Source organism: Lonchura striata, chromosome 7 (assembly GCF_046129695.1).
Source record: "Lonchura striata isolate bLonStr1 chromosome 7, bLonStr1.mat, whole genome shotgun sequence".
In the NCBI taxonomy this organism is placed as follows: domain Eukaryota; kingdom Metazoa; phylum Chordata; class Aves; order Passeriformes; family Estrildidae; genus Lonchura; species Lonchura striata.
The window spans coordinates 15056916-15069053 of record NC_134609.1 but is presented as its reverse complement, the minus strand read 5'-3'; the positions used below and the strand labels follow the sequence as shown (position 1 = coordinate 15069053).

At 39.2% G+C, this 12138-nt stretch overlaps 1 protein-coding gene across 1 annotated transcript in view; it reads right to left on the bottom strand.

Moving 5' to 3' along the window:
- Positions 1-11540, bottom strand: part of WDFY4 (WDFY family member 4) — a 118266-nt gene extending 106726 nt beyond the window's left edge. Inside the window, exons 1-6 of the mRNA XM_031505246.1 lie at positions 11430-11540; positions 7206-7467; positions 3515-3629; positions 2799-2902; positions 1510-1656; positions 959-1148 (exon numbers count right to left, since the gene is read on the bottom strand). Of these exons, the coding sequence (XP_031361106.1) occupies positions 959-1148; positions 1510-1656; positions 2799-2902; positions 3515-3629; positions 7206-7466 (817 nt within the window). The 5' untranslated portion in view covers position 7467; positions 11430-11540. The remainder of the gene's footprint in view (positions 1-958; positions 1149-1509; positions 1657-2798; positions 2903-3514; positions 3630-7205; positions 7468-11429) is intronic.
- Positions 11541-12138: the final 598 nt, after the last annotated feature.

Sequence of the window (12138 nt, the reverse complement as noted above, 5' to 3'; positions counted from 1 at the left end):
TTCTACAAAGAAAAGAAGATATATAAACACCATACTCATTTCAGAAGCATTACTTGCTTTAAAATATGCATGCATTTCTTTGCTTTACTACCAGAAACTGATTTAATCTCTGGAGTATAAGCTTTCAACCTCCCAACTCACCAAAATTGATGTATACTGAATCCAGCTCTCTGAGCACAAGGTAAGCAGAGACTAACAGATGTAATTGTCTCATATTAAGTCAATCACACATTCTGTGCAGAGTTCACAGAGTACTTCTTTGCTCAATGAACCATATGTAATGGGGTACACACATTTTGCTTTGAAAAATGAAGCTTAATCCCATGGCCAGTCCTTCCAGGGCAGCTTCAAAATGTCCAAATAGTTCTTTCCATCTCACTCAGGAAGTCAAGTTTTTGTTTTAAAAAATAAAAGTATCTATATGCATTTAATACATAACATGGAATACTGATGGTATTTTGTGCATTACAAAACTATTTTTTTACTTCTAAGAAATTGAGACTTGTGGCCTTTGCATTTCTTCATAAGAAAAAAAAATTGCTAGAACTAATAAAGCCTAGAAAGAAATGAACACTTAACCAACCACGTTGTTGTCCCAAAATATACCCTCTGACAGTGACCCCAACCTTGCATTTAGTGTTCATGAGTCTCAGACCCACAGACTGAATCACACAACTTAAGACAAAAAATAACACCTCTTCCTCTTGCCTATATCAGTGTGATTAAGTGGGATTGGCTCTTGGCTGTAATTTGGAGGGTTTTTTTATGTTAAAAATCTTTCCATTTCCAGATGACTATCAGTACTAAATAAAGGTCCTCTCTACTAAGTCACAAGCCCATGCTTTGCAGCTGACTACTGGATGATGTAAGGGAGATTACAGATGATGTAATTTATCCTGGGGAGACTCTTTTTGGTAATTCATTGTCAGGGGAACTATGAGGAAAGAAGAAGGCAAACCTTGTAGGTACACAATGCTGGTTTTGGTCTGAGCCTTCGAAATTGTTCTTAGCACACAGCCTGTAGGTACTTTCCATGACCAGCTGCACTGGTCCCACAGAGAAGAAGTTGCTATAATTAATGACTGAAGCTTATCAGCTGCCAGCAGTTCCTCTATGCCTTTTTCCTCTTTGTACATGTTAAGCATTATCTGAAAAGCAAACAAATATCACCTACAATAAACACCTCTAGAGATACCCAGGAGATGAAGAAAAATCCATTGGGGAAGGAGATTATAAATTTGATACTAATGCCAGGAGAAAGGATGCAGTGAAATGAACAACTACCACTAGGATATTCTTAATGGATTTTACCCAGTTAAAGTCATGTTGTTTTGTTTAGTAAAAAAATAAGAGATAGTTTATATATTTTTATATGGCTCCTGATACTTATTCAACATTTCGCAGCCCAAGCTTACCAATTTTTTGGCAGTTCGAATCAAATGAAGAAATAAGAGCCTAAGGGAACATCTGAGTACCCAGGGGAAATGAACCCCCAAATGCACATCTCACCTTTACAAGCATTTCCTGAGTTTGGGCATCATCCTTACTTGTCTCCCTGTCATCACTGGTTTTCTTCAGAGGGACAGTAAAGAAAAGGTACAGGCACTGCATCAGAGCAGCTGGGAGCCCAGATCCAATAATATTCCACATAGTCCTCTAAGAAGAAAAATAAGATCAGTCCCTCCAGAAGCTGACCACAGTTTCCTTGTGTTCCTACACACTGAGAATAGTCATGGCAGATGAAAGACCCACTTGAGAATTTTACCCTCGTGGGTGTTCTAGGGCACACAAGACTGGCAGTGACATAGCATGGCTGTAAAATCCACTTGGTAGAGTTAAATACACTGTGTGCTGGTGTAGCTGTTCCCAGGACTCCTTGCTCCAGCTGAACTACAGCTTTGGCAGTACTCTGCCCTGCATATGGAGACCTGCAGTCAGTGAAGCACACAGCCTGCAAACTAATTAGCAGCTGAACAGCAAGGCCAGGGACCAACAGTGTCCCCTTTACTATTGCTTTCCAGGACACTCTGCAGCTAGAGAGGCCTGGTATGCTGAAAACATAACAAAAATCAGCACCAAACTAGCAGAAGAATGAGGTTTGTGATATGAAGTTTCGTGAGTATGTATGCTACAAAAAATGGCAACATCTTAAACCTGTGAAAAACACAAGTCTCATCAGAAACTTCATGTTGTGACTAGCTATCTATATAATTTTATAGAGGTCCTTATGATACAGAACGTATCCACTATAATCTGACAGTAAGATTTTATTTTTGTGTGTCTTTGAACAAGAAAAAGACAAACTGTTTAAATGTCATGGAAAAACACACTACAGATGCCCACCAGCAGGCTGTACTCCTGATGCCAGTTTGCATTGGGGATGGCTGTACAAGTAGAGTTTGTGAAACACTTCAATGTGAGAGACTATCACGATTGAAAAGTCAACCACTGTATTACCAGACAAGACACTGTATTACTGTACCACCTTTTTTGATATGTAGACTGATAAAGAATACACAAAAAGATACACAATATGGAGGGGGAGGGAAGCTGCTCTGATATCAGCTGTCTGATAACCAAAACTAAAAAGGTATCTGAAAGCACAAAATGCTTACTTCTCTGTTTTAGAAAAGCCTGGCCTACAAACCAGGTGGTGTGTCCTTTAACTGTATACCTTGGGCATGCTCAAGCTCAAATTATTAGGGATAATGCAAATACTGAGACTCGGATCTTCCACTGTACCTACACAGTTTCTCTGAAATAAAATGGAAAACATGCTTTGTAGTATTTTCTCTTACCAAGTCAGTCTGTGAGAGCAGATACACCGATTTCAGGAGCAAATGGCCATCTCCTGCTTCCCCTTTCTGCTTCAGCAATTGCTCCAAAGCCAGACGAGCTTCTTCTGTTATCACAAAAACATTAAACTTTAATTCCTTAGTGAAAGATGAAAATGCTGCATTTATACTTTCTTCTTAATTTTGTTAAATTTGTCAGATGTATCACAGATCTGACAAATTTAACAAAATTACAGTAGCAGGAGTTCACTAAAGTAAACAGTAAAACAAACTTATTTTGAACTGAGCATCAAGGTCAGTTCATGTAAACTACATGTTTCAAGCTGACAAATTTCACCAAGAATACCAATTCAGTTCATGAAACCTAGCAGCTGACAGCACAAATAATGTACAACAGCCACCAACCATAAATGGCTAGCAATGTTTTTCTTATTTAAGAAAGCTCCCCAGAATAGGGTATAACCTACTCTTTCACTCTTACCTGCATTATACATTACACGCTTCCAGCTACAGAAGTTCCAAACTAAACATGAGCATGGCATACAAGGCCAAATCTTCAGTGCAATCTCCTCAAATCAGTCCTAGCTCATACCCACTAGAATACCCGTCTTGCTACATAGCATTTTTCTGTTCCCCCTTTATTTCCAGCACAGAGTACAACTGAAAGACACACATTTCCAGAATAACAGGATCCAATGGATTTGGTATGGGATCATTACCTGCAGGCTTCCCATTGAGGTTCCTCTCAATTTCTTTAGTCAGAAGCTTGGAAACCTCACTGGCTAACAGCTGAATATTGGGGAATGTGATTACTCCAGCAGACTGTTCCCAGGCCTGAAATCCAAGTGTAACTGTTAAGCCTCTGACACATCATGTCTCTGGGAGATTGGCAAAAACTAATAAACATAAATGAAGGAGCATAAGGATAACATTCATCTAGGAAATTCCCTCCCTAGTCAGTATAATCCATTACGCAGTATTTCCCAGACAGGCAGGAATATGACACTACAGATACAGAAGTCAAATTGGAATTATCTTTTGAATAATGTAATGCACCTACTAGAGAGCTTTTACAGTATTTTCTATACTGAATACAATCCAAACAATGTAAATGTTGGTCATACCCTGTGTCACTAATTATTTGTATCAACAATTATGCTAGCCCCTTTCAAAGTATGAAACCCTGAAGAAACACAAATATATAGACAAACTTATAAACAATTTATAAATAAGTTTATAACTCACTTGTTCAAGAATGGACAAGCAATTAAGTACAAAACTTACTAGATAAACAACAGGAAGACTTACTGATTCCCTGAGTCTGACAAACAAATAACTCTTATGTTTCTTAGCCCTACCTTTGGGGGAAAAAAATTAAACATCAATAAAATGTTACAGCAGACTAATACTATTGAACCCAACCAGCCTCCAAGAACCAGGTGCCAATTCTTTTATATAAAACATCTGCTGATACACACATTTATGGATTAGCAACAGTTCAGCATTAACCCCTAAAGACCAGTCTGAGATACCTCTGTCCTCAGCAATCTTGAAAAATTATCTTTACAACTCTCCTCCTTTTAAAAACTCTGAAAAATCACACTGTAAGGCCCAATGATTAAAGGAAGAAAAATGACATATGTCTTCCTAAAAAAAAATTGGATCAGACATCCCATAGTACTTTCTGCCAAGAAATCAGTGCAACTCTTTGTAAATGAAGATCCTCCACAAATATTTCCTTCCCTACCACGGCTTTCATTTTCTTTCATCACAGATGGCAGCTTGTGGACAAAGTGTCAGTCACCTCTCAGTAATCAGGCAAGCATCAACTTTTTACTGCAGTCAATAAGTAAAATGCACCCAAATCATCTTTCTGTGCTACAAGAGTGAAATGCAATTGCCCAGTGGGCCTATTATTAATTTTCATCAGTCAATAACATTAAAAGCAAACTATTTTTTTTCAGATTTTGACCATAAGTTACTTTCAGAGACACTCAGTTGCAGAAGCAAGATCCACCAATTTGTCCACCTCTGATGCAGAAGAGAGGGAAGATCTGTAAAGAGCAGAAGCAAGCTGAGCAAACACAATCACAAGAAACCTACAGTTGATTAAAAATACATGTCTGTCATTAAGTTATGACCTTTTTCAGAAGAAAGCAGAGCGAGATTTCTGCCCATCTTCCTCAAAGAGGAACATCCTCTTAACACTTCAGAAAGACCTTGCTATACTCACTCTTCTGCTAACAGATGAGCAGGGTAAGTTTTAGAAGCTCAGACCATACACAGCAGAGCGCAGTAACCAAATGTTCATAGCAATGCTACTAGTCCATCTCCCTACAAAACAGGACACAAATGCTCTGATTTGATTTCATCAGTGCTCTTCCTGAGGGTCAGACAGCAATCTTTAGAATACACTGTCCTTTAGGAACAGACTTAATTAATTTCATATTAATATCTGAAGCTATAGAAAATCTATATCTGGGAGCATATCAACCTGACTCCATTGTAGGACATCTGCTTTTAGGGAAAACTCAAATAATACGGTATCAAAGTAATCTGATTTTCTTTCTTCCTCTTAAACCTGTTTCTACATATTTAAGATTCTGCCACAAGTTCCCTATGTCTGCTGTTACCATCTGCCCTTCCTATTCTATGGTTCATGGAGAGATGTTAGCTCAAAACCTGCCATGTAATAGAACGTTCTGATACTTTCTGAGGCACCAAGAGGAAAGATGCAGAAAGCACATTAAAACAACTCCCAGCCCAGGCCTGAATCACGAGCAGATGGCTGACATTTCCCTCCCACACTTTTTCCTTCTACGTCAAGGAGTGTCAGTGAGTAACGAGCCCCCGCACCCCAGGTGTCTCCTGCTTGGTGACCCCTCTCTCCGCCCAGCTGAGTAAGAGCTAAAGAACTAAAACCAAAAGGCAGAGATGCACTGTAATCTGCATGATCAGAACAGGGAAGTAAAAGCAAGAGAAAAATCTTCCAAGGAGGGAGAGGACTTACACAGAGTCCACTGTTAAACAGGGGGAAATGAGGTTGTTTTTGTAAGAAATTTACAACGTGTACAACTCCAACTGAGATGCATTTCCCCAAGCCAGTAGAAGGCTGGTATATGAAGGGAATAAAAGTCATGTGGGGAAGGACATGATAACTAAAAGCTAAAGGGCAAGATCCTCCACAATGCACTCTTAAATGAAAGATGCAAAGCCAAAAATCACACTTCTGGACCTAAATGTCTACAAAGCAGTGCAAAGCCCCACTAGCATATCTAAGAAAAGTGGAGAGGAAGAATCTCACGCCTAGGGCACAAAATTTAGTGTTAAGCTAATGAAAAATTCTGTTCTCCATTATTAATATATTTGGTAGCAAAGTTTCCTTTGAGAATACAAAAGCCCCTTTTTGCAAGCATTACTAAAATTCAGGAAATCAGTTTCTACAACTCTAAGGCTTGTGAAGTTCAGCCCTACAGAAAGGAAACTCATGATGAATATGCATATGTACAACATTGCCAGTCCCTCAGCAAAATTCGTCTTGCCTCCTGGGAACAATTGTCCTTGGGTCCTAAAATACTGGTACTAAAATTTATTTGCTTATTTATCGTGACATGTGAGAATTTACTGCTATGTTGTCCAATTTTTAATTCCCAAGACTTCTATATTTTCTAACTTTTAACACCCTTGTTCAGCTTTTTTGGTTCTTTGAAAATTTCATTCCAAAAAATTATCAGCCCATTAAAGGCATTCTTGCTTTTCATACTTAGTTAAGGATCAGTAAATCTAAAGGTGTTGTATATAATCTCATCTCACCACAACTTCTTTATTTCATGCTCACTACATGTTATTCAAAAACTAAAGCTCTAATAGAACTCAGAAACATGGAGATCTTAGAATTTCAATTTAATTGTAAATTTGAGGCAAGAAAATGGAAGAATTTCACATAGAGCCTACATAGAGCAATATATTACTTATGAAAACAGGAGGAAGCAGTTTAGAGAGATGATCTTTGTAGGAATCACAGATCTTCTACTGCAAGACCTGTTCATTGTGATGAGTTAATGCCCTAGAAGCATTAAGGATGTATGTTTTCCATGGACCTTCAAAAGAAAGTGTGCTGGTTTGGTCTGGGGTAGAGGCTGGTCTAGTTTCAATGCGGCTGTTTTGGATTTGTGCTACGCACAGGGCTGATAACAGATCTTGCTGTCATTGCTGAGCTGGGCTTACACAGACCCAAGGCCTTTTCATGCTGCCATGCTGGAGAGAAGGCTCCCAATGGGGTAAAAGAATTGATCATCTAGAGGGATCCTGCTCCAGTTAACTACACTGGCTGTTTAGGTGACCACAGAATGGATAAGGCAAAAGAAACTCAAATTGTCAGCTGCAGCAAAGGCATTGAAAAGAACAAACCTTTAAGAAGAGGGGAAGAAATTCCAGCAGCTTTCTCTGTTGATCCTCTGGCATGAGAAATGGAGCCACTTGTTCATATTCTACAAACTGTTTGCCTAGAGTTTCCCACAGGAGGGTATGGCTCTGGGGTAGCTCATCCTTGCTGTGTGCAGGCTGCTCCAGCACTTCTGCTGTGTCTCCATCATCAGGGCTCTGCTCCTGTTGTCCTGCATTGTCAGGTGACTCCTCCAGCTGCCACATGAGTTCAGCTGCTTTGTCCATTCTGAGATGAGACTAGAAAAGTGTTATTTACAACTCTTACCAGTCAACTCTCCCAAGAAATTAGACCCTGACAGTTTTTACTGTTGGAGTTACAGTTTAGAAATGTGGAAACATTCTCAGTCACTGTCTCTTTTCCAATTTTAATGGCAAATCAACCTGCTCCTGGAAAAGAACATTACTACCCTGCAACTGCATGAACAAGCTCTCTTCCATGAGATGTATGCATGTGATACACAATTCATCTGGGCTTTAGCAGAACAAACAGTAAACCACCCAGCAAATCTGGATTCCAGCCCCAGCTTTGCCACTGAGGCAGATCCTCTCCCTCTCCCTTGTACCTCAGCCACCCCAACCGTAAAAGAAGTTGTAACTATTACTATCAGCAGATCTGCCCCAGAAGAGCAGTAGCCAAGAGCCAGGTCACATTTCATTGAGCATGGATGCTAAATCTAGCTGCACATCACTGATACACCCCCTACCTAGAGTGGGGCTGAAGCCCATCTGGAATAGTAGCTGTGTGGAAAACCCAAAGATTCCTCACAGAGTTGTTCTGGCCCAAAGAGGCAGCAACATTCAGCTCTTTGTTGTGGCAGATGTGCAGCTCTGTACAATAGGTATTTTCACAACATCACTGCTTGTTTTGCTGATCCTGTAAACTGAAGTGGATATGCTGCAATTGAAGGAGCATGGTGCTTCTGGCACTCTCATTGTCATTAAAATTAAAATGGGTCCATCTTTCACTACACATCAAGAAGTGTAGTAGGAAACACATTCTTCTGGTACCCTTATCTTGACCCCAAGTCCTCTCATCTACTTTACAGCCATGTTTTCATCCATAGTGTTCTGGCGGCTCACTCAGCCCTACTTCTTTGCCGAAGCTTCTGTGAGCTCACCCTGCTATGCTGAGCCTATGCCACGACAACATTTACACCAACAGGGATCAGGCTTCTCCAGTTTCCATCAAAGTCATCCATGTGCTTACTGGAGTCTAGGTCATTGTCTGACTGCTCCTGGGACTACAACAGGACAAATTATAACAGTGTGATTGGGCAGATGGGAGTTGTCACCAAATCAATGTAGCTCACTTTGCTTAGCAAATTTATTGTTTTTTAAGAGCCCAGAAAAGTCTTTAGCAAATCATTACCTCTCAAAAAAAAAAAAAAAAATAAACCAAAACAATCTGACTTCATTTCTGGGAAATATGTCCTTTCTCTACAGTATCTGTTTGATTGTCATTCCACCATTTCAATAAAAATGCCAAAAAAGCAAAAGTAGCTAAAATCTGAGTCAGATCTGCACTACCAATACATGCATACGTTAAAATAAATTTTAAAAGACAGTATTATGAGCCTGGCTTAGAATTATGAGCCAACACTAAAACAGCATTTGGGATTCTCTTCCTTCATCATCCATCAGTTACACAGCTAGCTTACAGCTTGCATTCTGCCCACTCCATGTCAGATGAAGCAGTCTCACTTCCACACTCCTGCAGTAGCTCTATACCACAGATATGAAGGGCATGGCATTTATCCAGTCACTGTGCACCACACTACCTGCAGCAGAATGAGGATCCCAGCAGGCACCTGTGCTTAGATGCAAATGCTGGTCCTTCACACTACACCACAGGCTAACTTATTTTAACACAGCCCATACTCTGTCCTTTGCTAGGAGATGGAGGCCTATATACTTTTGATCAGCTCCCAAAAAACAGTCAAGAGAACTTTCACAACATTTTGTGTTTTGCTGCTGTTTTCCTTAATTATCTGTATTAAGACAACAAGCTCTATGAGAAGAAAAAGTGTGGTGACTGCACGGAGTAAACAGGAAGACTCTGTTCCTCATGACTCTGTGGGAGTTATATTTGTCATATGTTATACTTAAATTTGGTGTGGGATTTTGACCCACTTAAGTCATCCTGAAGCTGTAAATGTGTTGGTTGAGAAAGCCTGGGTGCTGTTCTAGCAGTGAGAATAGTTCAGTAATGTTTTCAGTGAGGCTCAACTTGGATGCCAAATAGGAAAGCCATTCTCTTCCTCAAGGAGATCTCTCACCTTGGAAGCTACTCGGCTAAGGCTAAATCAATGCTAACGAGTAACTCACTCCAGTGCCTACATTCACCATGGTCTTCTGCACAGAGAACCCCAAAGTGTTTTACAGAGGGACTCTATAAATGGTGAACTTAGTCATGGAGTGGTGAAATGAAGTGTTCCACTGGCCTCAAAAGGTCAGTGACTGATGAGTCAACTCCCTGAGCTGCACTGCGTGGCCCTGGAAATGTGCTTACCAATTTTCTCTTTCTATTTATACTTGACTGAGAAGGCCTTTCTTGTTGGTGGCACAGTTAAAGTAAGCAGGGATAGCCTCTCAAAAGTGTTCGCTCTGTGAATCCATGTAATGAAAGAATCCATCCCAGCTCCATAAAACTCTTACAACCAGTTACTCACAACCAACTTCCTTAGTGAAGATCAATTTGTAACAGGCTATGTGAGAGTTTTAAAGTGTATGTGAAGCATTTTAATATCCAAAACTATAAGAAAGCAAAAGGAAGATTATGATACTCCTTGGTATTTATTCCAATTATCTAGACTACAAAAGCCAGATCAGACTAACTATCAGTCCTTCAGTATTAGTCTGTTGACTCTACTTGCACAATATGCTTTAAATACTATTTCTACTAGAAGCCTTTTCTTGCATCTACAATTTGATTAGGACTTTTAAGTCCTTTCAATTTTCTATTTTTCTGGGAGGACAATTAATCTTCTAGACCAACCACAAAATTGCATAGCTCATCATTCAAATATCTTTAGTATTAAGGATAACTTAGGTATTTTGTAAAGGTCTCATATGTTGTCTCTAGCGCACTCCACCACTTGTTCTGATCCTCAGTGTAAGTTAATAGCTTATTTCAGTTTTGATAAGTTTTTTGTTTGAATCTTGATTAGGTTTGATGAGGTTTGATACTTTTTGACAGGCATCACAATTACACAAAAAGTAAATGCTAAATAATAAATATTTTAAAAGATATAAAAGTGAAGGCTAATCAAATAAATCTGATAGTAAAATTCAGAATGCAGTGACAGTTTACAGAGAGAAAGTAGAACTTAATAATGTATTTTCCCTTTTTTTCTAAATAAAGCTTATGTGAAACCACACAGCATTGTGGCTACATCTTTCCAGACTGAAAAGACAGAAGGGAAAAAAGTCCTGACCAAAACTGGCAGAAGGATCAGCAGAATACTGTTACTAACAGCTTACTAGTTGAACAAACATGATTTTTTAATAATATTTTAATTATATTTATCTGTGATTACAGATAAATATACTGCCTTCAGCTGTTCATAGAAGGATCCCATTCAGGTAAAAAAAATCCCAATTTGCACCAAGACTAAATAAGAATCAAATCTCATACCAAAATTCAGGCCAAAATTGGACCCCTTTTTACAGTAAGTATCTTTGAAAAATGTTAGTTAAGTATACGTGGCAATCTTTAATGTCCAAAAGTACATGAACACAAAATAAAGACTGCAATTGGCCTCCTTATTTATTCCAGCTGTTCAGATAACAACAGATATACTAGACAAAATACCAGACCCCTAGTTCTAGGACTACCAGCTTTAAATATTCTTTCTCTAATATACTTTTCTTGAATATTAAATCCCAGGATTCTGTGGACTATCAAAAACACACGGCTCAGATCATCCCAAAAATCAAGTGTGATACTCTTTTATACTCTCTTCCTTTCATTGGAAGCCAAGATGACTGTTTAATGAACACAGCTAATAATTGTAAATGCCAAAACCAGGAATTCCATTACTTCTGAAGGAAAACTGTCTTTGCACTGCAATTTCAGGTGAACTTTGACTGAAACCTTCACTAATTGAAAGTAATCCTATCATAATATACTAGTTGCAACCAATATTGCTGTCTGTTCTGTCTGCATTCCCAGACAATCGCTTGGCATACCTGGGCTCCTAGATTTGGTAGCTCCTATTGCAGACAATAACCATATCCAGAGAAATGAAGGTTGCTGCTTCTGCCCTGCTAGGCATGTTGGTGTATGCAGTAGCTCCCACTCTGCTCTTTAAACTTTCCACTGTGGATCACCTGATTAGCTGCTGCACTTGCTTCCTGGGGAAAGCAGAAGTGAAAAGCAAATGAACCACAGCTCAGGAGCCATCAAGCTTCCAAAGCAATTTAAAACAGCTCAGCAAATACACAAACCTGGAAGGCACAGAATTCTTTTCCCTACATCAAGACTAACTAGGTATTTCCTCCTCTGTACCATATTCACAAGGGGGAAGGGGAGTGGGATTTGTTTTATTTTGTTTAAGGTTTAAAAAACTAATACAGCACCACAAAGCTCATGCTTTCTGTGCAACAATCTATGGCCAAAGTCAGACAACTACTGTAGTCCTTCCTCAAATGCCACACCCTTAAAATAAATATATTTGAATAGCAAGGGGAACTCTGAGTCCCTGACCTCTTTACTGAAATGGTCAAGGCAGCTACTCAGATCAAGAGGCAAACAAGCACTATAAGCTCACTGACAGCATAGATGAACCTTGATTAGATAGGGGCTTGGGGGAAGATGACTTCTCAGTTGTTTAGTTGCTTTTTTGTTCTCCCTAATAACACATCTGAAAGGCTTTATAATGTTTTTTTAAGGGAAGGT